This window comes from Nerophis ophidion, linkage group LG27, assembly GCF_033978795.1.
Source record: "Nerophis ophidion isolate RoL-2023_Sa linkage group LG27, RoL_Noph_v1.0, whole genome shotgun sequence".
Classification (NCBI taxonomy): domain Eukaryota; kingdom Metazoa; phylum Chordata; class Actinopteri; order Syngnathiformes; family Syngnathidae; genus Nerophis; species Nerophis ophidion.
In genome coordinates, this window is record NC_084637.1 from 12,315,349 (window position 1) to 12,341,253 (window position 25,905).

At 40.5% G+C, this 25,905-nt stretch overlaps 1 protein-coding gene across 1 annotated transcript in view; it reads right to left on the bottom strand.

Moving 5' to 3' along the window:
* The window catches only part of LOC133544024 (neuronal membrane glycoprotein M6-b-like), a 96,522-nt gene that overhangs the window by 10,482 nt on the left and 60,135 nt on the right, over nucleotides 1-25,905 (bottom strand). The window contains exons 2-3 of the mRNA XM_061889013.1: nucleotides 13,366-13,552; nucleotides 1,409-1,568 (exon numbers count right to left, since the gene is read on the bottom strand). Coding sequence (XP_061744997.1) covers nucleotides 1,409-1,568; nucleotides 13,366-13,552 — 347 coding nt within the window. The remainder of the gene's footprint in view (nucleotides 1-1,408; nucleotides 1,569-13,365; nucleotides 13,553-25,905) is intronic.

Genomic DNA, 25,905 nt, shown 5'->3' on the forward strand with positions numbered 1-25,905 from the left:
GATTGAAATAGTATCAATCTCACGGAGATTCCTTAATCATTTTGAGAGTTAACGAGCAAGTCAGTCACATGATCCGTGGAGAAGAAGTAGCAACCGCAGATACCTTCCCCATCAACAACAATGCTAATCAAGCAGACTTTGTGACAGCCAAAAATGATTACTTTGGGAAAATTATGATCCAGAACCTTGTGTTTTTGAGCCCGAACACAAAGAGGAGGAGCTATACATTTTAGAAGCCGAGTGCTAAATGGATGTAGCTTTATTGAAATACTATAGCATTAGCAGCATGCTAAACATACAAACTAACCATAGCAAACCCTAATAAAACAAACACTTGCTGTGATATTTTTACTCTGGCTTGGATGCCGACAGACGGGGCGCTCACATAATTCCGTTTAAATCAGGGGTGTCAAACTCATTTTAAATCGGGGGCAACATGGAGAAAAATCTACTCCCAAATGGGCCGGATTGGTAAAATCACGGCACGATAACTTAAAAATAAGGACAACCTCAGATTGTTTTCTTTGTTTAAAAATACAACAAGCACATTCTGAAAATGTACAAATCATAATGTCGTTGTTTTTTTGAAAAAAAATTATATGTTGCGATAGGCGCCAGCGCCCCCCGCGACTCCAAAAGGGAATAAGCGGTAGAAAATGGATGGATGCATGGATGTTGCTGTTAATAGTATTCTATCTGTATTTGTCGTTCTTTGTACTTTCTGAAAATATCATGTGATAATGTTCATCAGTCAACTCATTGGTGTTAATTTTCAATCTATCAAGATTAAAAAAAAATATCAAAATCAAATTACAGGATGTTATTTATGCAGTTTGCTCATTTTCCTCGACATGTGCACTCACATGTGTTTTTTTTTTTTTTTTTTTTTTACATATGTAGCATCAACTACAAAGATACAAAGAATTGCTATTGCGACATCTAGTGGACACATTTAGAACAGCAGTTTTTTTCATTCAAAAATTCCTTCTTATTTTTATACTTAGCAAACTCATCACGAGGACCGCAAAAAACCTGTTCGCGGGCCGTATATTTAACACCCATGGTTTAGATAAAGATTCGATCACAATACTCACAAAGGGTTAAGAAAAAAGTTGCTGCAATTACGTTGTTTTAGCTATCTCGGGGGATGTCGAATGGGTTATAATCTGGAATTTACCCAAAAATTTATTTAAAAAAAAAATAAATAAATAAATATATATATATATATATATATATATATATATATATATATATATTTTTTTTTTTTTTTTTCTCCATTTTTTTTATAAATATATATTTCCCCCCCGGTCAGCATTTGGACACCCCTACTGTCAGGTATTCTTTCGCCATCAACAATTTCAAAATCTTTAAAGATTCGCAGCATGTGCTTGAGCGTGTGTTGACGTACGAAGGCAGTGATGCAGCGTCCGCACACGGTGGTCTTGAAGTCGCTCTGAAGCTCCTTCTTGATGGCGCTGGTGGTATAGAAGCCCTCGGCCAGCAGGACGATGGCATAGACAAAGAAGAAGGAGGCGATGCCATAGATGATGTACTGGAAGATCTGAATCCTGAGGATGACGGAAGGATAAAGAGGGTCAGAGTTATGCAACTTACCGGTAAAGGACCCCAACTTACACCTCAAGGCCCAACTTTTTCAGTACAGAAAGACCCGAGGCCCACTCAAATATTTATACTGGATCTATTAATCTTACCGGTACTCTTGATTTTAATCTAATTTAACAATTGTCAGAACGAGGTTTGTTTTTCCGGAATGCAAAGGAAAGCTGGCAAGAGCAAGACGTGAATGTAAGTACATTCATTATTTTTAACACTATGACTAAAAAAAGGCAAACAAAAGGCGCGCACGAGGGCGGAAGTACAAAATTTGGCTATAAAACAAAAACTAGCACTTTGGCATGACTATGGACAAAAGACAAAACTCAATAACTGTGACATAAAAACACCAACAACTTACGTGGCATGGGCAGAAGGGAAACTATGGACAGTGTGGTTAACAGGCATGGCATGGCATGAAGGGAGTAGAGATAAAGTCGCCAGGCTGACTTCCTGGCAACTTTCGGTTTAAATCATACAGGTGATCAAACAGGTGCGTGACATGACAGGTGAAACTAATTGGTTGGCATGGTAACAAAGCAAACAGGGAAGTTCAAAAACAGGAAACAATGGAGTCTTAAGCAAAACAGAACAAAACTCAACAAAACATGATCACAAGACATGACGATAATTATACCTAATCTATTTTCAGTTTAACAGGATACACCTTGTCCAATGATGTGAAAGCATGTGTTAATCACAGAGACTATTATCAAGGCTTAGGTCAGGCTGAGTAAAAATAAAAATACTCATCAAATATACTGCAAAAGAAGGGACTCATAAAAACTGATGAAAGAAAAATGCATACAATTACACAGTGCTAAAATGAATTTATTCGAACTACAACCCCCGTTTTCATATGAGTTGGGAAATTGTGTTAGATGTAAATATAAACAGAATACAATGATTTGCAAACCATTTTTAACCCATATTCAGTTGAATATGCTACAAAGACAACATATTTTATGTTCAAACTGATAAACCTTTTTTTTTTTTAAATAATCATTAACTTTAGAATTTGATGCCAGCAACACGTGACAAAGAAGTTAGGAAAGGTGGCAATACATACTGATAACGTTGAGGAATGCTCATCAAACACTTGTTTGGAACATCCCACAGGTGTGCAGGCTAATTGGGAACAGGTGGGTGCCATGATTGGGTATAAAAACAGCTTCCATGAAATGCTAAGTAATTCACAAACAAGGATGGGGCGAGGGTCACCACTTTGTAAGCAAATTGTCGAACAGTTTTAGAACAACATTTCTCAACGAGCTATTGCAAAGAATTTAGAAATTTCACCATCTACGTTGTGTAAAATTATCAAAAAGCTCAGAGAATCTGGAGGAATCACTGCACGTAAGCGATGATATTACGGACTTTTGATCGCTCAGGCGGTACTGCATCAAAAACCGACACCAGTGTGTAGAGGATATCACCACATGGGCTCAGGAACACTTCATAAAACCACTGTCAGTAACTACAGTTGGTCACTACATCTGTAAGTGCAAGTTAAAACTCTACTATGCAAAGCCAAACCCATTTATTAACAACACCATGGAACGCCGCTGGCTTAGCTGGGCCGGAGCTCACCTAAGATGGACTGATGCAAAGTGGAAAGGTGTTCTGTGGTCTGACGAGTCCACCTTTCAAATTATATTTGGAAACAGAGGACGTGGTGTCCTCCAGAACAAAGAGGAAAATAACCATTCGGATTGTTATTGGCGCAAAGTTCAAAAGCCAGGTTTTGGAGCAACATATGTTGTCAATGTTATCATGGGCGCCCCTGCTTATTTCAGCAAAACAATGCCAAGCCACGTGTTATAACAGCGTGGTTTCGTTGTAAAAGAGTGCAGGTACTTGACTGGCCCGCCTGCAGTTCAGACATGTCTCCCATTGAAAATGTGTGGCGCATTATGAAGCCTAAAATACGACAGATCGCCACATCCTTGTTTGTGAATTACTTAGCATTTCATGGAAGCTGTTTTTATACCCAATCATGGCACCCACCTGTTCCAAATTAGCCTGCACACCTGTGGGATGTTCCAAATAAGTGTTTGATGAGAATTTCTCAACTTTATCAGTATTTATTGCCACCTTTCCCAACCTCTTTGTCAGGTGTTGCAGGCATCAAATTGTAAAGTTAATGATTATTTGCAAAAAAAAAAAAAAAAAATGTTTATCAGTTTGAACATCAAATATGTTGTCTTTGTAGCATATTCAACTGAATATGGGTTGAAAATGATTTGCAAATCATTGTATTCCATTTATATTTACATCTAACACAATTTCCCAACTCATATGGAAACAGGGTTTGTAGATAAACCTATGGATAACGGAGACATAAATATTGTTGTCCAGGTGGAAATCGGGAGAAATTTGGGAGAATGGTTGCCCCGGGAGATTTTCGGGAGGGGCACTGAAATTCCGGAGACTCCCGGGAAAATCGGGAGGGTTGGCAAGTATGTTTTATATCCAACACTTGGCTTTAAAAAACATATCAAACAGATGTGCCAGAGACTTAAGTGTAACATAAAAATGTTCAAATGATCAAATGTATCAGGAATTTGTTAACACTGGAGGCAGCTTAAACTTGTCTTTATTATTGTATAACATGTTGGTCCCAGGCAAGCAAAACGACACTGAGGGCATTGGAAACCTTGCACAAACAATCGCTCAAAAATCCTTGACCGAAAAACCACAACACCGCCATCACTTTTTAATTCTCCAAACATCTAGATTGTTAAATTTTGCGAACATTCAAAGATTAGCATCAATACGAATGACCCATCGAATCCTAAATTACACTGCACCACCGCCACTTAAGCACTTTGTCCAGTTTACTTCTGCTGTGGCAACTACAAAAACACGAGCCTCCACCAGGGGGCAGTGTAGTGTACCCAGATGTAAAAGCCTCTTTTGCACCAACAGCGTTAAAATCATGGTTGTTTTTACAAATGATGACAGATGTGAACAGGAGCATGTATTGTCTATGTTTGATGATATAAATGAGATGTGGTTGTAATGTATATGTGTCAATGAAATAGTATTTTATGACGTTTTTTTAATTTGATTGCATGCAATCGTGTATTTCTATTGTTATCATTTAATTGCATGTATCTCCTTAATTTAGGCAGCAAAGGACTGCAGATGGAAATGAGCTATTTTGCTATAATCTGGTGCAGAACATATCTGTCTTTGAGCCTAATGCTTCTGTGCATTGTCCCTTCAAATAAAGACTAAACTAAATAATAATGATATATATTGAAACTATATAAACTGTTGATAAAATTAAGTGCAAATGAAAAAAACAGCTTCACCAATTTAGTCAAAATATTTGCGTATTAGAAACTTCTCTATGACTTCAGCTCCGGACTTCTTATTGATTGATTGATTGATACTTTTATTAGTAGATTGCACAGTTCAGTACATATTCCGTACAATTGACCACTAAATGGTAACACCCCAATAAGTTTTTCAACTTGTTTATTCAATTATGTTTGTTTGATCCAGAGTGGTTTATAAAGAGAGTTTGGCCAACTGCTACCAAGGATGCGGCTGTGTTTGGATGCATGCAATTGCTGTTGTTTTGATGTTGTTTTTTCCTGACTGAAATAAACCAAAATAATACATCTTCGTATAGTTCTAAACAAACTCCAGCTCATAATCTTACAAAAAAACATGCTTGTATTTCGTCAAAGTGCTCCTACTGCACTGTTTCGTGAGGCGCACCCGAATAAACATAACAAAATACACAGAACGACCAAAAATAATAATGATAATAATAGATTTTATTTGTAAAAAAACAACTCATTACCCTCATTTTGTCAAAACCTTCATTAATTTTGGACCAACAATCTGTCGCGCCTGTAAGTTTATGTTTTGGTTTTGGTCAGGCTATGTTTACTTTTTTGGACATTTAAGTTCTGTCTTGGCACTTCCTGGTTTGTTTTCGTCTCCATGCCAACTCATTACTTTTCACCTGTCATGTCACGTCCTTGTTCTCAGCCTCACACCTGTTTTCACTAATGATCACGGCTACTTAAGTCACTCTTTTTCTTGTCTTCATTCTGGGATCTTCACACATGCACGCACCCTACCCATGCTGCACCTCCTTCACGACCTCGATCATCTGTTTCATGCCTTGTTGTTCCTTTTGGTCCACGCCGAATACGTTTTGTTGTTTATGCCAGTGGTCCCCAACCTTTTTGTATCAGCGGACCGGTCAACGCTTAATAATTTGTCCCGCGGCCCGGGGGGGCTGTCCTTTTTTTTTCTTTTTTTTCTTTTTCTTCTTTGTCATGAAAAAGGGACGTTTTTGTCATGAAACAGGGAGTTTTTTTTGTGGTTGGTGCACTATTTGTAGGTGTATATTGTGTTTTTTATGTTGATTTAATTAAAAAAAAAAAAATAAATATTTTTTTAGAAAAAATTCTTCTGCGGCCCAGTGGTTGGGGACCACTGGTTTATGCCATAGATAGTATATTTTGTTTATTTCTATATAGTCATGCCATTGTGCTGTTTTGTTTTAAGATTAGTATAGATTATTATCCGCCACAGATCGCGTCCTTGGTTTGCCTTTTTGTAGTTTGTTTGTTTATTTAATAAATATCATGTACTCACGTCCATGCCTCGCTCGTGCTGATTCTCATCTGCGTCACGGAAACAATCCACGTCCAAGCCTTGTTGTGACACAATCATGGAGAAATTATGACGTTTGTGTGAAATACCGTATTTTTTGGACTATAAATCGCAGTTTTTTTCATAGTTTGGCCAGAGGTGCGACTTATACTCAGGAGCGACTTATGTGTGAAATTATTAACACATTACCGTAAAATATCAGATAATATTATTTAGCTCATTCACGTAAGAGAATAGACGTATAAGATTTCATGGGATTAAGCGATTTTGTCAGGATTATTTGGTGACGAACCCCAAGATACATTGTTGGAGGCAGGTATGGAATGTGAAAACATGATTTAATTAAATACTAAGACAAAAACAAAACCAAAAGGGTACAAACACGAAGCGCGCACGAGGCGGATAATCAAACAAAAGGAGCTAGCCTGGGAGCTAGAAAATAACCAACAGGAGCTTAGCGTAGAAGCTAACGGGTAGCGAACAGGCAAACAGAAGTCGTATTTGTATAATGAAAAATAAAACGGAAGCAGGGAACAAAAAACAGTAGGCTACAAACAACAACTGAATATAGCTTACCGCTACGCTGCAAAGACAAGGTACGAGACGACAGGAGCAATAACATAACACAAGAGCGACTAGACGTGACATCGACAAGACAATACAATGATCCAGCAACTGACACAAGACAAAAGGAGGTACAAATAGGAGCCGGCTGATTGGCAACAGGTGTGGCCAGATGCCAATCAGCCGCAGCTGAAGGGGAACACAGCACTCAGGGTACAAGACAGGAAGCTGACAAAATAATAGCACTAGACAGGAAATACAAAACACACTGAGGAGGAACACAGCACTCAGGGAACAAGACAGGACGCTGACAAATTAAGAGCAATTGACAGGAACTAAAAGACAGGAAATACTAAGCACAGGAAACAGACAGATGCAGAGGATAAAACTAAAACATAGACAAACTGTCAGGGGCAAGCCTGACAGATTAGGAGTGACAGATTGTTTGGTAAACATATAGCATGTTCTATATGTTATAGTTATTTGAATGACTCTTACCATAATATGTTACGTTAACATACCAGGCACTTTCTCAGTTGGTTATTTATGCATCATATAACGTACACTTATTCAGTCTGTTGTTCACTATTTTTTATTTATTTTAAATTGCCTTTCAAATGTCTATTCTTGGTGTTGGGTTTTATCAAATAAATTTCCCCCCAAAATGCGACTTATACCCCAGTGCGACTTATACATGTTTTTTTCCTTCTTTATTATGCATTTTCGGCAGGTGCGACTTATACTCCGGAGCGACTTATACGCCGAAAAATACGGTATGTCAACTGTGGTGTAGGGTTGTATGGTATTGGTATTGTACCGCAATACTAATGAATTATATTCGGTACTATACCGCCTCTAAAAAGTACCGGTGTAGTTTCATCCCTGCAGGATGAGGAATAGCTACACATGTTTCACTACCAACCGTAGCTCACCGGCGTCGAAATGTAAACAAACACTATTGGTGGATCGACACCTGAAATCCACTGTAATGATACAAAGTACAGGTGGGTATTTAGTCGATACTACTAAGAGTACGTCAATATTTTTTAGCATCACAAAATCTCTTTTTGTTTAAAAAAAAATAATATTATGTTTATAAACTTAAGAATTATGTACCTGGACACATGAGGACTTTGAATATGACCAATGTATGATCCTATAACGACTTGGTATCGGATTGATACCCAAATTTGTGGTATCATCGAAAACTAATGTAAAGTATCAAACAACAGGAGAATAAGTGACTATTAGATTTTAACAGAAGTGTGGATAGATCATGTTAAAAGAGAAAGTAAGCAGATATGTGGAGGGGGTCCGGTCCGATGACCATGGATGAAGTACTGGCTGTCCAGAGTCGAGACCCAGGATGGACCGCTCGTCGGGACCCAGGATGGACCGCTCGCCTGTGTATCGGTTGGGGACATCTCTACGCTGCTGATCTGCCTCCGCTTGAGATGGTTTCCTGTGGACGGGACTCTCGCTGCTGTCTTGGATCCGCTTTGGACTGAACTCTCGCGGCTGTGTTGGAGCCACTATGGATTGAACTTTCACAGTATCATTATAGACCCGCTCGACATCCATTGCTTTTGGTCCCCTAGAGGGGGGGGGGTTGCCCACATCTGAAGTCCTCTCCAAGGTTTCTCATAGTCAGCATTGTCACTGGCGTCCCACTGGATATGAATTCTCCCTGCCCACTGGGTGTGAGTTTTCCTTGCCCTTTTGTGGGTTCTTCCGAGGATGTTGTAGTCGTAATGATTTGTGCAGTCCTTTGAGACATTTGTGATTTGGGGCTATATAAATAAACATTGATTGATTGATTGATTGATATTAACTGAAAATGAACGAATAGATGAATAATTCATTTTCTACCGCTTGTCCTCAATATTTTGGACAAAATAATAGAATGGAAAATGACACAATGTGTTACTGCTCATGCCAGCAGGCTAATTAGGAGTCTTTGTTTGCTTTTTTTACTATTAAAAGACAAGTTCTTTTGTATATTCACTATTTTATTTAAAGACAAACTTGCAATAAGAAACATATGTTTAATGTACCCTAATATTTTTTTTGTTGAAATAAAGACAATAACGACATTTTTATGGTGCCCTTTATTTAGAAAAGTATCAAAAAGTACCGAAAAGTATTGAAATACATCTGGGTACCGATACTGGTCCCAAAATATTGGTATCAGGACAACACCACTGTGGTGTCTGCCTCCAATGTATGTGTAACCACTGTATGTATCACTCATTATGTTTTATTATAACTGATTTTTTTTTTTTTGTAGCATGCTAAGTGAATAAGTGTACTTCTGTACTTATTTCCCCATATTTCTGCACAATTACTCAGATATGGCTAGCAGTAGAGAAAATGGAATGATTTTTGGTCAAGAACATATTTTGCTTGATTCATTATTAACGTATTTCTTGCCACTTTATGTTGTATGTTTGTATGTGAGATTTGAATTTCATTTTCTCATCTATTTTACTCATTTAATGTTTGTGTATTCGTATTTGTGTTTGACTCTCCCTTCTGCTGCTTGCATCATTTTAGTTTTACTGAGATTCAAAGACAGTCTTTTTTTTGTCAAGCCATTTCTTACATTTATTTCATTTCTTCTGTTATTATTTGTATTAGCTTCTATGTCGGATCTGGGCAATTTAAGGCCCGTTAAGCTTTTCAATCTGGCCCGACGGACTTTCCCAAATATTTTTTTTAGATTTTTAAAGGGGAACATGAACACAATTTCAAAAGGGTTAAAAACAATAAAAATCAGTTCCCAGTGGCATGTTGTATTTTTTGAAATTTACTTCAAAATTTTACCGGTCTCCGAATATCCCTAAAAAAAGCTTTAAAGTGCTTGATTTTCGCTATTTGCGATGCCACTATCCATTTCCCTGTGATGTCATACAGTAATGCCAATGTAAACAAACAATGGGAATACCACAGCAAGATATAGCGACATTAGCTCGGATTCAGACTCGGATTTCAGCGGCTTAAGCGATTCAACAGATTACGCATGTATTGAAACGGATGGTTGGAGTATGAAAGTATTGAAGAAGAAACTGAAGCTATTGAGCGAATAGCTATTGACGCTATTCATAGCCATAGCATGGCCGAATAGCTGCTTTAGCATCGCGGGTAAAATGTGCGGACCAAACGATCAGGACTTTCGCATCTTGTGATAATGGAGCAACTTAAATCCGTCGATTGGTAAGTGTTTTTTTCGCATTAAATGTGGGTGGAAGGAAACGTAATATAGTTGCAAATGCATCTGCAGGTTATCCATACATCTCTGTGCCATGTCTGCTTTAGCACCGCCGGTAAATAGCATGTTAGCATCGATTAGCGTAGCATGTTAGCATCGATTAGCTGGCAGTCAACATCAACAAAACTCACCTTTGTGATTTCTTTGACTTTATTGTTACAAATGCATCTGGAGTTATCGATATATCTCTGTGCCATATCTGCTTTAGCACCGTCGGTAAATAGCATGTTAGCGTCGATTAGCGTAGCATGTTAGCATTGATTAACTTGCAGTCACGCCGCGACCAAATATGTCTGATTAGCAAATAAGTCAACATCAACAAAACTCACCTTTGTGATTTTGTTGAATTTATCAATGCAAATGCATCTGCAGGTTATCCATACATCTCTGTGCCATGTCTGTCATCGCCGGTAAAATGTGGAGCCACTTTGGTACATTCAACGGGGGTCTGGCGGCAGACATTTTCGCATCTTCGGGCCAGTGGTGCAACTTGAATCCCTCCCTGTTAGTGTTGTTACACACTCCGACAACACACCGACGAGGCATGATGTCTCCAAGGTTTCAAAAAATAGTCGAAAAAACGGAAAATAACAGAGCTGAGACCCGGTGTTTGTAATGTGTTGAAAATGAAAATGGCGGCTTTATTACCTCGGCGACGTCACATTCTGACGTCATCCCCTCCAGAGCGATAAACAGAAAGGCGTTTAATTCGCCAAAATTCACCCATTTAGAGTTCGGAAATCGGTTAAAAATATATGGGGTCTTTTTTCTGCAACATCAAGGTATATATTGACGCTTACATAGGTCTGGTGATAATGTTCCCCTTTAAGGTAGAAACTGTAGCTGCCATTATGATGTGCAGTGATTTTTTTCAAATGACCGTAAGTCTTGAACTGTACAAAGTATTTCAATGGTTGGAATCTGCACTTTTGCATGATATACTAGTAACCGTATTTTTCGGGTTATAAGTCACAGTTTTTTTCATAGTTTGGGAGTGCGACATGTACTCCGCAGCGACTTATGTGTGAAATTATTAACACATTACCGTAAAATATCAAATCATATTATTTATCTCATTCGCGGAAGAGACCAAGAAAATGTCAGCAATCGTCACACACACGTCAACTAATAAGAATTCGGCGGGGGAGGGTCATGGCAGAAGTGCATTGTGGGTCATTGGATGCTAAGTGCTATATGCTATATGCTACTGCCGTAGCGATTAAAATGGATCATTTCAACGTTGGCAGTAACTTATAAAAACTGAGAAGGGCAGAACAAAAACGGCACCGAAAAGGAGATCAGGTACCGCAGGTTACAAGCTGGACGTAGTGAAATATGCAGCAGAAAACGACAAGAGGAAGCGGCGCATACCTTTGGAGTTGGCAGAGTTGTTTAGAAGCGACATCGAGGAAGAAGATTTCATGGGATTTATCGATTAGGAGTGACAGATTGTTTGGTAAAGGTATATAATGTTCCATATCTCGTCTCGTCTCGATTACTGTAAAGTATTATTTTCGGGTCTCCCCATGTCTAGCATTAAAAGATTACAGTTGGTACAAAATGCGGCTGCTAGACTTTTGACAAGAACAAGAAAGTTTGATCATATTACGCCTGTACTGGCTCACCTGCACTGGCTTCCTGTGCACTTAAGATGTGACTTTAAGGTTTTACTACTTACGTATAAAATACTACACGGTCTAGCTCCATCCTATCTTGCCGATTGTATTGTACCATATGTCCCGGCAAGAAATCTGCGTTCAAAGGACTCCGGCTTATTAGTGATTCCTAAAGCCCCAAAAAAGTTTGCGGGCTATAGAGCGTTTTCCGTTCGGGCTCCAGTACTCTGGAATGCCCTCCCGGTAACAGTTCGAGACGCTACCTCAGTAGAAGCATTTAAGTCTCACCTTAAAACTAATTTGTATACTCTAGCCTTTAAATAGACCTCCTTTTTAGACCAGTTGATCTGCCGCTTCTTTTCTTTTTCTCCTCTGTCACCCCCTCCCTTGTGGAGGGGGTCCGGTCCGATGACCATGGATGAAGTACTGGCTGTCCAGAGTCGGGACCCAGAATGGACCGTTTGTCAGGACCCAGGATGGACCGCTCGCCTGTGTATCGGTTGGGGACATCGCTACGCTGCCGATCCGCCTCCGCTTGGAATGGTTTCCTGTGGACGGGACTCTCGCTGCTGTCTTGGATCCGCTTTGAGCTGAACTCTCACGGCTGTGTTGGAGCCACTATGTATTGAACTTTCACAGTATCATGTTAGACCCGCTCGACATCCATTGCCCCCTCTCCAAGGTTCTCATAGTCATCATTGTCACTGGCGTCCCACTGGGTGTGAGTTTTCTTTGCCCTTATGTGGGTTCTTCCGAGGATGTCGTAGTCGTAGTGGTTTGTACAGTCCTTTGAGACATTTGTGATTTAGGGCTATATAAATAAACATTGATTGATTGATTGATATGTTATAGTTATTTGAATGACTCTTACCATAATATGTTACGTTAACATACCAGGCACCTTTTCTGTTGGTTATTTATGCGTCATATAACGTACACTTATTCAGCCTGTTGTTCACTATTCTTTGTTTAATTTAAATTGCCTTTCAAATGTCTATTCTTGGTGTTGGGATTTATTAAATACATTTCCCCCAAAAATGCGACTTATACTCCAGTGCGACATCTATATGTTTTTTTCCTTCTTTATTATGCATTTTCGGCCGGTGCGACGTATACTCCGGAGAGATTTATAATCTGAAAAATACGGTACTATGGTAATCTAAATAGTTACTATGGTAATGAAAGTCACAGCTGCTCAGACGAGGCACCAAGCAGTGTGGGTGGGGTGCGTTTCCACAGAGTGTTTCCAGAGTGAGCCTGAATATGCGGGTGTCAGGGACAGACTCGGAAGGAGATTTTTACAATAAAGTTCTAAAGCTTAGTGATGTTGCATTTCACTTGATTGCTAAATATTTCGATCGAGAGGGGGGGTGACGTTCATATGTTTTCAATATTCAGTGTTTTATCAGTCATAGGTAATATTGTAAATCCCACTTTCTTTATTTTCATGTACATTCTGGGTGTCTCATTCGACTCCAAAGGGAATAAGGGGTAGAATGTGGATGGATGGATGGATTAATAAAGTATGTCTGATTCTGTCTGTTTGTCTGATTCTGATTCTGATTACTGCCACCAGTTGTGGAAAATTGTATTACAACTGTGGACCACAACTGAGAAAGGGCTATTTTTTCGGGGCGGCCCTATGGTTAAGAAACAGCGACTTACACCATGGTGAGGGTGGCGTGGTCGGTGGTGATCTTGGAGAAGTGGTTCTCCAGCATGGTCAGCGTGCCCGTCAGGGCCACGTGGCCGCAGCCACAGAACAGGGCCACGCCGGAGAAGCAGAGGATGGTGGCCACCAGGGAGGCGTAGGGCACCCCGCCCAGACACTTGATGCAGCACTCAAAGCATCCTGCAGGGGTGTGAGAGAGCAAGGTCAAGATACGCCTTTTGTCTTTGAATAAACGTCTCCAAAGTTTATTCCCTGCGACCAGATGGCATACAGTGGGGCAAAAAAGTATTTAGTCAGCTACCGATTGTGCAAGTTCTCCCACTTAAAATGATGACAGAGGTCTGTAATTTTCATCATAGTTACACTTCAACTGTGAGAGACAGAATGTGACAAAAAAAAATCCAGGAATTCACATTGTAGGAATTTTAAAGAATTTATTTGTAAATTATGGTGGAAAATAAGTATTTGGTCAACCATTCAAAGCTCTCACTGATGGAAGGAGGTTTTGGCTCAAAATCTCACGATACATGGCCCCATTCATTCTTTCCTTAACACGGATCAATCGTCCTGTCCCCTTAGCAGAAAAACAGTCCCAAAGCATGATGTTTCCACCCCCATGCTTCACAGTAGGTGTGGTGTTCTTGGGATGCAACTCAGTATTCTTCTTCCCCCAAACACGACGAGTTGAGTTTATACCAAAATGGATACATGGATGATACAGCAGGGCTTCACGGTGGCAGAGGGGTTAGTGCGTCTGCCTCACAATACGAAGGTCCTGCAGTCCTGGGTTCAAATCCAGGCTAGGGATCTTTCTGTGTGGAGTTTGCATGTTCTCCCCGTGAAAGTGTGGGTTCCCTCCGGGTACTCCGGCTTCCTCCCACTTCCAAAGACATGCACCTGGGGATAGGTTGATTGGCAACACTAAATTGGCCCTAGTGTGTGAATGTGAGTGTGAATGTTGTCTGTCTATCTGTGTTGGCCCTGCGATGAGGTGGCGACTTGTCCAGGGTTTACCCCGCCTTCCGCCGGATTGTAGCCGAGCTAGGCGCCAGCGCCCCCCGCGACCCCGAAAGGGAATGAGCGGTAGAAAATGGATGGATGGGTGATACAGCAGAGGATTGGGAGAATGTCATGTGGTCAGATGAAACCAAAATAGAACTTTTTGGTATAAACTCAACTCGTCGTGTTTGGAGGAAGAAGAATACTGAGTTTCATCCCAAGAACACCATACCTACTGTGAAGCATGGGGTTGGAAACATCATGCTTTGGGGCTGTTTTTCTGCTAAGGGGACAGGACGATTGATCCGTGTTAAGGAAAGAATGAATGGGGCCATGTGTTGTGAGATTTTGAGCCAAAACCTCCCTCCATCAGTGAAAGCTTTGAATGGTTGACCAAATACTTATTTTCCACCATAATTTACAAATAAATTATTTAAAATTCCTACAATGTGAATTCCTGGATTTTTTTTTCACATTCTGTCCCTCACAGTTGAAGTGTACCTATGATGAAAATTACAGACCTTTGTTATCATTTTAAGTGGGAGAACTTGCACAATCGGTGGCTGACTAAATACTTTTTTGCCCCACTGTAAATAAGACACGCCGCGATGCTAAATAAATCATACAGAAAAGGCAGGAGATTCTTTCTGGGGCGCCACTTGAGTACGTCTACATCTGAAACGCTGGGAATGATCAGGCGCTTTCCTCGGTGTGTGATCATCCACAGTCAAGACCAGGAGGAGGCAGAATCGGAGTTGCGTCTTATATAACAGCCGGTTTAAAATAGATCCTCCAGCAAAAGAGGGAAGTTCGGAAAAAAAAAAAAAGGATGGAATCAAGCGACTTTTGTGCTGTAGTTTCCAAGGCAACCTGTTCCATCTGGCAACTCCGAGAGCATCGTATTGATCACGATGTTTGCAGGGTTGATGCAGGTGCACCGCGTCGATACACCTGCACCTTTTTGCGGATGTTTGATGTTCTCCGCCGCTGAAGTGTGACGTGCAGACAACAACACTCGCTTCACCGTGTAAAGCAGATCTGGGCAGATTAAGGCCCGGGGGCCCACATTAACCTTCCTCTTGTGTTAGCTTTCTGTTACCATCTCTTATGTTAACGTGTCGGTTTTGACCCATGTTTTAAATCAGCTGTAAAATACACTAAAAACAATTACCTATCATCCAATTTGTTTCTCATCTCTTGGTTACCTTGTTAGGCTTCCTTATCCTTGAAAATATTGGTTTTAATATTTTTGGTTTGGGCCATTGGGCCTTATTTTGTCAGTATACCCCTCGATTTCAATTTTTAAAAATGGTAAAACGAACCTCAAGAGAATCATATAAATAAAAAAAGGTTGTTGTGTTACCTAACTATTACTAAGGGGTATTAGAACACATCTCTTAAATAAATGTGTTTTGTTTATTTTTTCATTTTAAGAATTTTAACTATAGTAACATCTATGGTGTTACGGGTCAATTTTGACCCATATATATTTACTTCAAGAAAAAGGCTAAAAAGTATTTTCTTCAGCAACAGAAAGCCAACATCAAACAAACAACCAATCAAGCAAATGAAACCAAGAGAAATAGATTACTAGTTCCAAAAGTAATAAAAAAACAAAATCAGAGTGGCAAAACGTGACACTTTTAGTGTCCGTCTTTTGTTTGTTTTTGTACAGGATAACAAGGTAAAATGAGAATCCACTAAAGCTCACATGATTGGGAGAGGAGCTGGCTGTCAGTGTGTTCAGCTTTGGCTCTTATCATTGCTTTATCATCTTCTTTTTATAACCGGGTCAAAACTGACCCTAACAACACCAAGGGCATAATTACTACCAGAGCATTTTATAATTTAGTGAAAAAAATTAAAATGTTTTATTTTGTTGACAAAGAGGTTCCTGACAAAGTCAAAAAGCTTTGATGCAAAAAAATAAATGTATGTGGTGTTTTTATGCATTTAAAAACTAAAACGGGTCCGTGCCGACCCTAACACAAGACGAAGGTTAAGCTTTTCAATCTGGCCCGCCCTAACCAATCTGGCGCCCTAGGGCAAGATTTTAGGTGGCGCCCCCCCACATCGGCAGTGAAGTGTATATACTCACAAGAAACCAAATAGCTTTGTGTTTAACCTTTTTTTTTTTTACTTAATGAAACCAAATTAACAATCAGAATAGTTAACAAGATAAAAAAAATATATGAATAAATAAATGAATACAAAAAATAAAAAATGAATATATGAAGTACAATATTTTTTACATACATGAACACAAAATAAAACGTGTCAACAAGTTGCATAAAATAAATTAAAAAGACAATATAAAAAATAAGGCACTGCACAAAACAAGATATCAAACCAGTACGTCTTTAACGACTATATTACAAAAAAAGGGGATCCTACAAAGTTCTCTGTTTGTGCGTTTTAATATTGCATTAGCTAAAATGACTTACAAATAACTGCACATCACCCCCTCATCAACCTCACATCACCTGCTACAGCAGGGGTAGGGAACCTATGGCTCTAGAGCCAGATGTGGCTCTTTTGATGACTACACCTGGCTCTCAGATACATTTTAGTTGACATTGTTTAACACAGGGCTGTCAAACTCAAATACAGAGTGGGCCAAAATTTTAAACTGAACAAAGCCGCGGGCCAAGCTTGAACAAATTAACCTTTTAATAGGGACCCAAACAAGTTTTGCAATGAATAATGAACAAGCAAGGCTTAAATAGGGCAGCACGGTGGATCAGGGGTTAGTGCGTCTGCCTCACAATACGAAGGTCCTGAGTAATCTTGGGTTCAATCCCGGGCTCGGGATCTTTCTGTGTGGAGTTTGCATGTCCTCCCCATGACTGCGTGGGTTCCCTCCGGGTACTCGGGCTTCCTCCCATGGAACAGGCAGAGCTTATATAACGTAGTAGTGCAAAATTAACTTTCAAAAAACAAACAAAAAAACATCAGTGGTATATTAAATAAAACGTAATTTAAAAAAATGAATGCCTCTTTTCTATTTGCAGCCTTCTGAGGTAAATATCACGTTAACTTTTTCCGCAGGCTAATAAATTCGAAAATAAAATTGAAATCAGGTGGGCGGGGTTTGGTGGTAGCCGGGGTTGTATATTGTAGCATTCCGGAAGAGTTAGTGCTGCAAGGGGTCCTGGAAATTTGTTCTGTTGTGTTTATGTTGTGTTACGGTGCGGGTGTTCTCCCGAAATGTGTTTTGTCATTCTTGTTTGGTGTGGGTTCACAGTGTGGCGCATATTTGTAACAATGTTAAAGTTGTTGATACGGTCACCCTCAGTGTGACCTGTATGGCTGTTGACCAAGTATTTGTGTGTGAAAGCCGCATATTTTATGTGACTTGGCCAGCACACTGTTTATGTGGAGGAAAAGAGGACGTGACGGCATGTTGTAGAGGACAGTGCCTTTAGGGCACGCTCCCGATATTGTTGCCCGGGTGGAAATCAGGAGAATGGTTGCCCAGGGAGATTTTCGGGAAACGCACTAAACTTCGGGAGTCTCCCGGGAAAATCGGGAGGGTTGGCAAGTATGAGTATTAGCGGTGAATGTGGTGTTACCGGCGGGCCAGCTCTAATGTTAATTTGATATTCCCTCAAGGGCCAAATGAAATTAAACGGTGGGCCAAATTTGGCCCGCGGGTCAGGGTTTGACACCCATGGTTTAACACGATAAGTAATGAATAATTCTGCTGGTAGTCACAGTGTCAAAAATAACGTTCAAAATATAAAACATTCTCATACAATTTAATCCATCCATCTGGTTTCTACCGCACCTGTTCAAGAAGTCGCATTAATGGTAAGAAGTATTTTATTTATTGTTGGTTCACTTCAGAATAACAGTGTTATTAAAAAGAATAAGAAACTTATTTTATTATACTCTAAAAATGTTGGTTTTACTTAAAAATGCACGCATTTAGTTGTGTCCAGTCTTAAAAAAATATTACATGGCTCTCACGGAAGCACTTTTTAAAAATATTTGGCCTGTATGGCTATCTCAGCCAAAAAGGTTCCCGACCCCTGTGCTACAGCCTTACTCTCCTAGTCTTTCTTGCAGCAAAGTCATCTACAACATCATCATATGACAGGGGTCGGGAACCTTTTTGGCTGAGAGAGCCAAGAATCCAAATATTTTTAAAATGTATTTCCGTGAGAGCCATGTAATAATTTTTTCAACACTGAACACAACTAAACGCGTGCATTTTTAAGTAAGACCAACATTTGTAGAGTATAACAGTTGTCCTATTTTTTGTAATAACATTGTTATTCTGAAGCTAACCGTGGAGGGGGCGTGGCATGCGGGCCTGCAGTGAAGCGGGGTGTGCCAGGATCGTAGATGGCCCATCTGGGCCTTGTTATCCAATCACCTGTCGCTTTGTTATAAGCAGCAGCCAGGAAGAGAGACGGGGTTGGGGCTGGAGCCAGAGCGCGAGTGAGAAGGAAAGAGAAAAAGACAATTGCTGGAAAGCAACTAAGAGTCTTATTTAAAAACAATATTTAAACCCTGAAACAGGCTCTTATGTCGGTGCTTGGTGGTCTGAAGAACCCCCAGGATTGCAAGCCCCACATTAACCATCCATCCATCTTCTTCCGCCTATCCGAGGTCGGGTCGCGGGGGCAACAGCCTAAGCAGGGAAACCCAGACTTCCCTCTCTCCAGCCACTTTGTCTAGCTCTTCCCGGGGGCTCCCGAGGCGTTCCCAGGCCAGCTGGGAGACATAGTCTTCCCAACGTGTCCTGGGTCTTCCCCGTGGCCTCCTACCGGTTGGACGTGCCCTAAACACCTCCCTAGGGAGGCGTTCGGGTGGCATCCTGACCAGATGTCCGAACCACATCATCTGGCTCCTCTCGATGTGAAGGAGCAGCGGCTTTACTTTGAGTTCCTCCCAGATGGCAGAGCTTCTCACCCTATCTCTAAGGGAGAGCCCCGCCACCCGGCGGAGGAAACTCATTTCGGCCGCTTGTACCCGTGATCTTATCCTTTCGGTCATGACCCAAAGCTCATGACCATAGGTGAGGATGGGAACGTAGATCGACCGGTAAATTGAGAGCTTTGCCTTCCGGCTCAGCTCCTTCTTCACCACAACGGATCGGTACAACGTCCGCATTACTGAAGACGCCGCACCGAGCCGCCTGTCGATCTCACGACCAATAATAAATAAATAACTTCTTACCATTATGCAATTTCTTCAACAGGTGCAGTAGAAAATGAATGGATGGATTAAAAATGAATGTTTTATATTTTGAACGTTATTTTTAACACTGTGATTACAAGTGGAATGATTCATTACTTATCTTGTTAAGCTATGCCAGCTCAGATTTATCCGAGAGCCAGATGCAGTCATCAAAAGAGCCACATCTGGCTCTAGAGCCATAGCTTCCCTACCCATGTCTTATGACAACTGATTTGAGACCACATGATTTATGCTTATGATGGAAAGTCCAATGAGACGTTTTTGCATCATAGTAGATCTAGATGAAAACCCAAAGAGATATATGTATGATGTTTACTGATATGCAAATTAGATTAGATTCAATTTATTGTCATCATTACAGTGAAATGCTGACTAACAGAATGCAAAGTAACAGAGTGGTATGTTATGATTATCTTTAACCAAATCACAGCAGTGCTCAAATTAAAAAACAGCATAGCTTATTTAACATTAAAGATGTGCACTTTAACAACTAGGCTTACAACTATACCTAATATATAAAGGGGTGGAAAAGTGACAATTACCTGCAGGGCAAACATTAGCTAACCAGAAGGCAATAACAATGTAAATCAAAAACACCTGCTCAAAAGATCCAATACAAATGTGTCACACCTATGGACCATGTTTTGCTTTGATTTTGGACATTCAGTCACGTTTTGCACTTCCTGGTTTTGTTTGTTTCCATGCCAACTCATTACTTTTCACCTGTCATGTCACGTCCCTGTTCTCAGCCTCACCTGTTTTCACTAATCATCACAGCTGCTTAAGTCACTCTTTTTCTTGTCTGCTTTCTGGGATCTTCACACTCGCACGCACCCTACCCATGCTGTTCAAACCTTCACGTCCTCGTCCACAGTTCCATGCCGTGTAAGTTTTTTGTATTTATGCCATTGTGCTAGTTTTGTTTTGTTTGTATATAGTCATGCCATTGTGCTGTTTTGTTTTAAGTATAGTGTAGATTTTTGTCCGCCACAGAGCGCGTCCTTGGTTTGCCTTTTTGTAGTTTGTTTGTTTATTTAATAAATATCATGTACTTACATTCACATCATCCTTGCATCGAGGAAGCACATACATCCACAGTCCAAGCTTGACAAAATGTCCCTGAGGAATGTAAGGTGGGAGTACTGTAATTACCTAACGTTACATTTGTTGCGATCCGTGACTCAGATCTTCACATGTTTATTTTTCCATCTTTGTTTCATTCTCTTCTGACCCACTTACTTCCTGTTTAGTCCGTTACCATGGTTACACATTGATTTCACCTGCTCCTCGTTTTCTACACACACCTGGTTCTCCTTGATTTCTCCCTATATAAGCTTTCCTCTTTTCTTCGTTCAGTCTGGGTCCATAAATTTGCCTTTCAGCAACAGTATTGACTGACTTCATGTAAGTATATTCTCGCTAGCTTTTCACGCTAAACCTTTGTTTTATTCCAGCTCTCACGCTGATGAATTGTTTTCCTTTTTTGTGTGCCTTTGTGCCAATCTTAGTTTTTATGTTTTCTATTCCTAGCTTTTATCCTAGCGCCCTTGGTTTATTTTGTCTGTTAGCTCCAGTATTTTTGTTCGTAGCCTTCTTTTGTTAAGTTTAATAAACTATTTAAACTTACTATTGCTGTGTTCTTGTCGACGCATCCACGGAGGGACAATCAGTCATTACAACATTATTATTTTCCATAACAATTTAGCCCCCTCCACGTAATGTTGTAACAAATAATATTTCTATTGAATAGGCTTTACTTTGCATTTTAATTAACGTGGGATTATTTTTTGTATTTAGAAATAATAGTACCAACTTTTTTTTTTTTTTTTTCTCCAACACTTGGCACTGGCGTGGCGCCCCCTGATGGACGGTGCCCTTAGCATTTGCCTGTACGGCCTATGCCACCGGACATTCCCAAATATTTTTTTTAGATCTTTAAGATGGAAACTGTAGCTGCCATTATGATGTGCAGTGATGTTTTCTAATGACCGTAAGTTTTATACTATACAAAGAATTTTGATGGTTGGAATCTGCGCTTATGAGAATAGAATGGAATAGAATAGAATGGAGTTTATTGTCATTATATTTGCATATAATGAGATTAAAGACTCCAATTTAAGGTGCAGTAGTGGGAACAAATATGGGGTGAAATAAATAACACAAGAGGTAATAAAGGAAAAAAATAACAATTGAAATAAACAGACTACTATCCAATAAAAATAACAAGCGATCCTGTACAATATACAAAACACTATAGAAATACAAAATACTGCACAATATACAGAACAAGACAAGAGTACCGAAGTAATAAATAACAATCAGCGTTTTTTGTAGACCTTATGACCCTCTGAATCGCCTGTTTGTCTGCTTCAGTGCAGCTGGCGTACCACACTGTTATGCAGTACATCAGCAGGCTCTCGACAGCCGAGCGATAGAAGGTCACCATCAGCTGTCTCCCCAGATAGAAATACAAAATACTGTACAATATACAGAACAAGACAAGAGTACCGAAGTAATAAATAACAATCAGTGTCTGACGTATTGCACTCGAAGGGTAGTATTGCACAGTAGGGTATTAGGGTAAGATATTGTAAAGGGGTGAATTATTTTTATTATAAGTTAGAGCTCAAGATGGTGACAGCTATGGGAAAGAAACTGAGCCTGTTTGTTCTGGCTCTGATGCACCTGTAGCGCCTGCCTGATGGTAGCAGGTCGAACAGGTGGAAGCCAGGGTGTGTGCTGTCTTTGGTGATGCCTTTTGCTTTCTTGAGACAACGGGAGTTATGTAAATCCTTCAGGGAGGGCAGGGGACAGCCGATAATTTTTTTTTCCAGACCTTATGACCCTCTGAATCGCCTGTTTGTCTGCTTCAGTGCAGCTGGCGTACCACACTGTTATGCAGCACGTCAGCAGGCTCTCGACAGCCGAGCGATAGAAGGTCACCATCAGCTGTCTCTCTAGATAGAAATACAAAATACTGTACAATATACAGAACAAGACAAGAGTATTGAAGTAATAAATAACAATCAGTGTCGGACGTATTGCACTCGAAGGGTATTATTGCACAGTAGGGTATTAGGGTAGGATATTGTACAAGGGTGAATTATTTTTATAATAAGTTAGAGTTCAAGATGGTGACCGCTCTGGGAAAGAAGCTGTCTCTGAGCCTGTTTGTTCTGGCTCTGATGCACCTGTAACGCCTGCCTGCCTGATACTAGCAGGTCGAACAGGTGGAAGCCAGGGTGTGTGCTGTCTTTGGTGATGCCTTTTGCTTTCTTGAGACAACAGGAGTTATGTAAATCCTTCAGGGAGGGCAGGGGACAGCCGATAATTTTTTGTGCAGACTTTATGATGCTCTGAATCGCCTCTTTGTCTGCTTCCGTGCAGCTGGCGTACCACACTGTTATGCAGTACGTCAGCAGGCTCTCGACAGCTGAGTGATAGAACGTCACCATCAGCTGTCTCTCCAAACCGGTCTTCCTCAGCACCCTCAGGAAGTGGAGTCTCCGCTGGGCCTTCCGGATGACCGCAGTTGTATTTTGGGTCCAGGACAGGTCAGCAGATATGAGGGTGCCGAGGAACTCGAAGGAGTTGACTCTCTCCACCTCCTCGCCGTTTATGTAGAGGGTGGCGGGGTCTGCAGTGTTTTTCCTGAAGTCAAAGATGAGTTCCTTGGTTTTTGTGGTGTTGTTGTGTCATCGGCAAACTTGATTATGGTGGGCTGGAGTGGGCTGGACTAAAGTCACCAGTTACTATGGTAATCTAACTAGTTACTATGGTCATCTAAGTCACAGCAGCTCAGACGAGGCACCAAGCAGTGTGGGCGGGATGCACTTCCACAGACAAAGAAGGAGCTTTTCACAACTAAGTTCGAAAGCTTAGTGATATATCAGATGTATCAGATTGTAGGTGGGTTTATTTTGTGCCCTTCGTTCATATTTCACTGTTTGTTGATTTTTTGTTGTGTTTCAATATGTCAATGGATAGGGGGTGTGACATTCATATTCTGTCATTATTCAGTGTTTTATCGTTCATAGAAAAATGGAAAATTCCAATACGTTTTTAAGGCGGTCTGTCATAATGTTTTAGCATTCAATCAGACATTATTGTGAAGTTTTATATTAGTGTCCTTAAAAATAGATATGCCGGCCCCCAGACACATTTTTTTCTCTAAATGTGGCCCCTGAGTCAAAATAATGTCCCAGGCCTGGTGTAAAGGATGACAGAGGATCCACTGGGAAGGACACAGGACCCAACACAGGCTCCATCAACACATCCTGGCAGATCTTTCACACAATTGAAGCACACACTTTCTCCATTGTCATGATGTGGACTATGGTGTGGTTTGTTTGCCCGTGGTGCAAAGTGATTGGAACGAACATGGCGTGAAGGTAAGGACATTGTGAGGACTGGTGGGCATGGTCATCGCATCCACGGAGGGACGTGAACACAACAAAAGGTAGGATCTTAAAATATTTATTTAACAAAAAGAGAGCTCTGAAAAGAAATGCTGGAGCTAATAAAAAGGCAAACCAAAAACGCTAGTATGAAAACTAGGAAATACAAACAGAAAACTAAACTTGGCATGAAAGCACAAACGAGAAAACAAATCATCAGTATGAAAACTGGAATAATCAAGTGGTATAGCGTGAAAGCTAGCGAGAATAAAAGTAGATAAAGTAGCAGTCGTCACTTGTTGCATGAGAGCAATTTATGAACCCAGGAAGAAAATAACAAACAGGCTGTCTTAAATAGGAAGGTGATTAGACAAAACAGGTGTGTGTGGACCGGGATTGGCAGGTGGACTGATGAGTTACCATGGTGACAGGCTAAACAGGAAATAAACAGTCACTTGACGGAGAGTGATACCAGAAAGGAAAAATAACTAATATGTCTAGATACGAGCAGCGGATCGCAACAGACATCTTTTAATTAATAACTCCAAAAATGGTACAAACAAAAGCCGCTCACAGAGGAGGTACAAAAACTTGGCTATGTAAACAAAAACTTGCACCAAGGCAAAACTATGGTCATAAAACAAAACTTGTAAACTATGGCGTGAATTAAGAAAATTTACTTGGACCGAGAAAAGAGTATGAAAAAAGCAGCATGGTTCATCAGCATGGAATACAAGGGTGTGTATCAATCAATCAATCAATCAATCAATCAATCAATCAATCAATAAATCAATCAATTTTTATTTATATAGCCCTAAATTACAAGTGTCTCAAAGGGCTGCACAAACCAAAACGACATCCTCACTACAAAGCCCACATAAGGGCAAGGAAAAACTCACACCCAGTGGGACGTCGGTGACAGTGACAATGATGACTATGAGAAACCTTGGAGAGGACCGCATATGTGGGAAGACAGGAACTGTGCAGTCAGTCTTTAGAGTTTTGACAGCAGGTACGGCCCAAGAGTCTGTAGAAATAAAAAGTGTTTCTCTCCGTCCTGTAAGTGATTTTTTTTCTAAATAATGAGCTCGCAGCAGCCAGCGTCATCCCACGAGATCCTCGGGTGCCGCGAATGTCAAACAACTGACGAAAGTGAAGTCTTGGTGAAGATTGGTGATTGCTCATTTTTATGTCTATTTTTTAATGCCTGGCTTGTGATCGACTGACACATCCTCCAAGATCAACCGGTAGCTCGCGGTCGACGTAATGCCCACCCCTGGTGTAGAGGGTGATAGAGGGTTATGTCGCCAGGCTGACTGCCTGGCAATTACAGGTGCGTGAGTCCAGACAAATCAGGTGCGTGAGTCGTGAACACATAACAGGTGAAAACTGATGGGTTGGCATGGTGACAAAAACAAACAAGAGTGCCCAATGAATCCAAAACAAAACAGAACGTGACCACAAAACATAACACCAATTATGTGAAGTGAATTATATTTACATAGCGATTTTTTTCCAGAGACTCAAAGCACTTTACATGGTGAAGCCCTCCCCAAGAAAAAGGCGTAACATCCTGCAAACTCCGCAGCGATCAGGTTTTTTTTATTTTGAAGGAAAATGCTTCATTTTTTTGTTTTGTTTGCTATTGACTCCTCAGAGCAGGTTGCATTACACTCTTGTGGGACCGCTGTTCCTATTGATGAGTTGAAAAGAGCAAATTGACTTTGCCTCCATCAACGGGAGGAAAGGGACATCTGTGGCTTAGCGGAGTACTTGAATGTCAAAGCCACGGACCTCGATTATAAGTCGAATGACACCCCAAAGTATTGTAAAATGGATTAGAACGAGGAATGGTGATATGGCTTAAAATCCCTGCAGCCTCTCGGAATAACAATAAGATATTACAATATTGTGTTGTCCCCATACCAATAT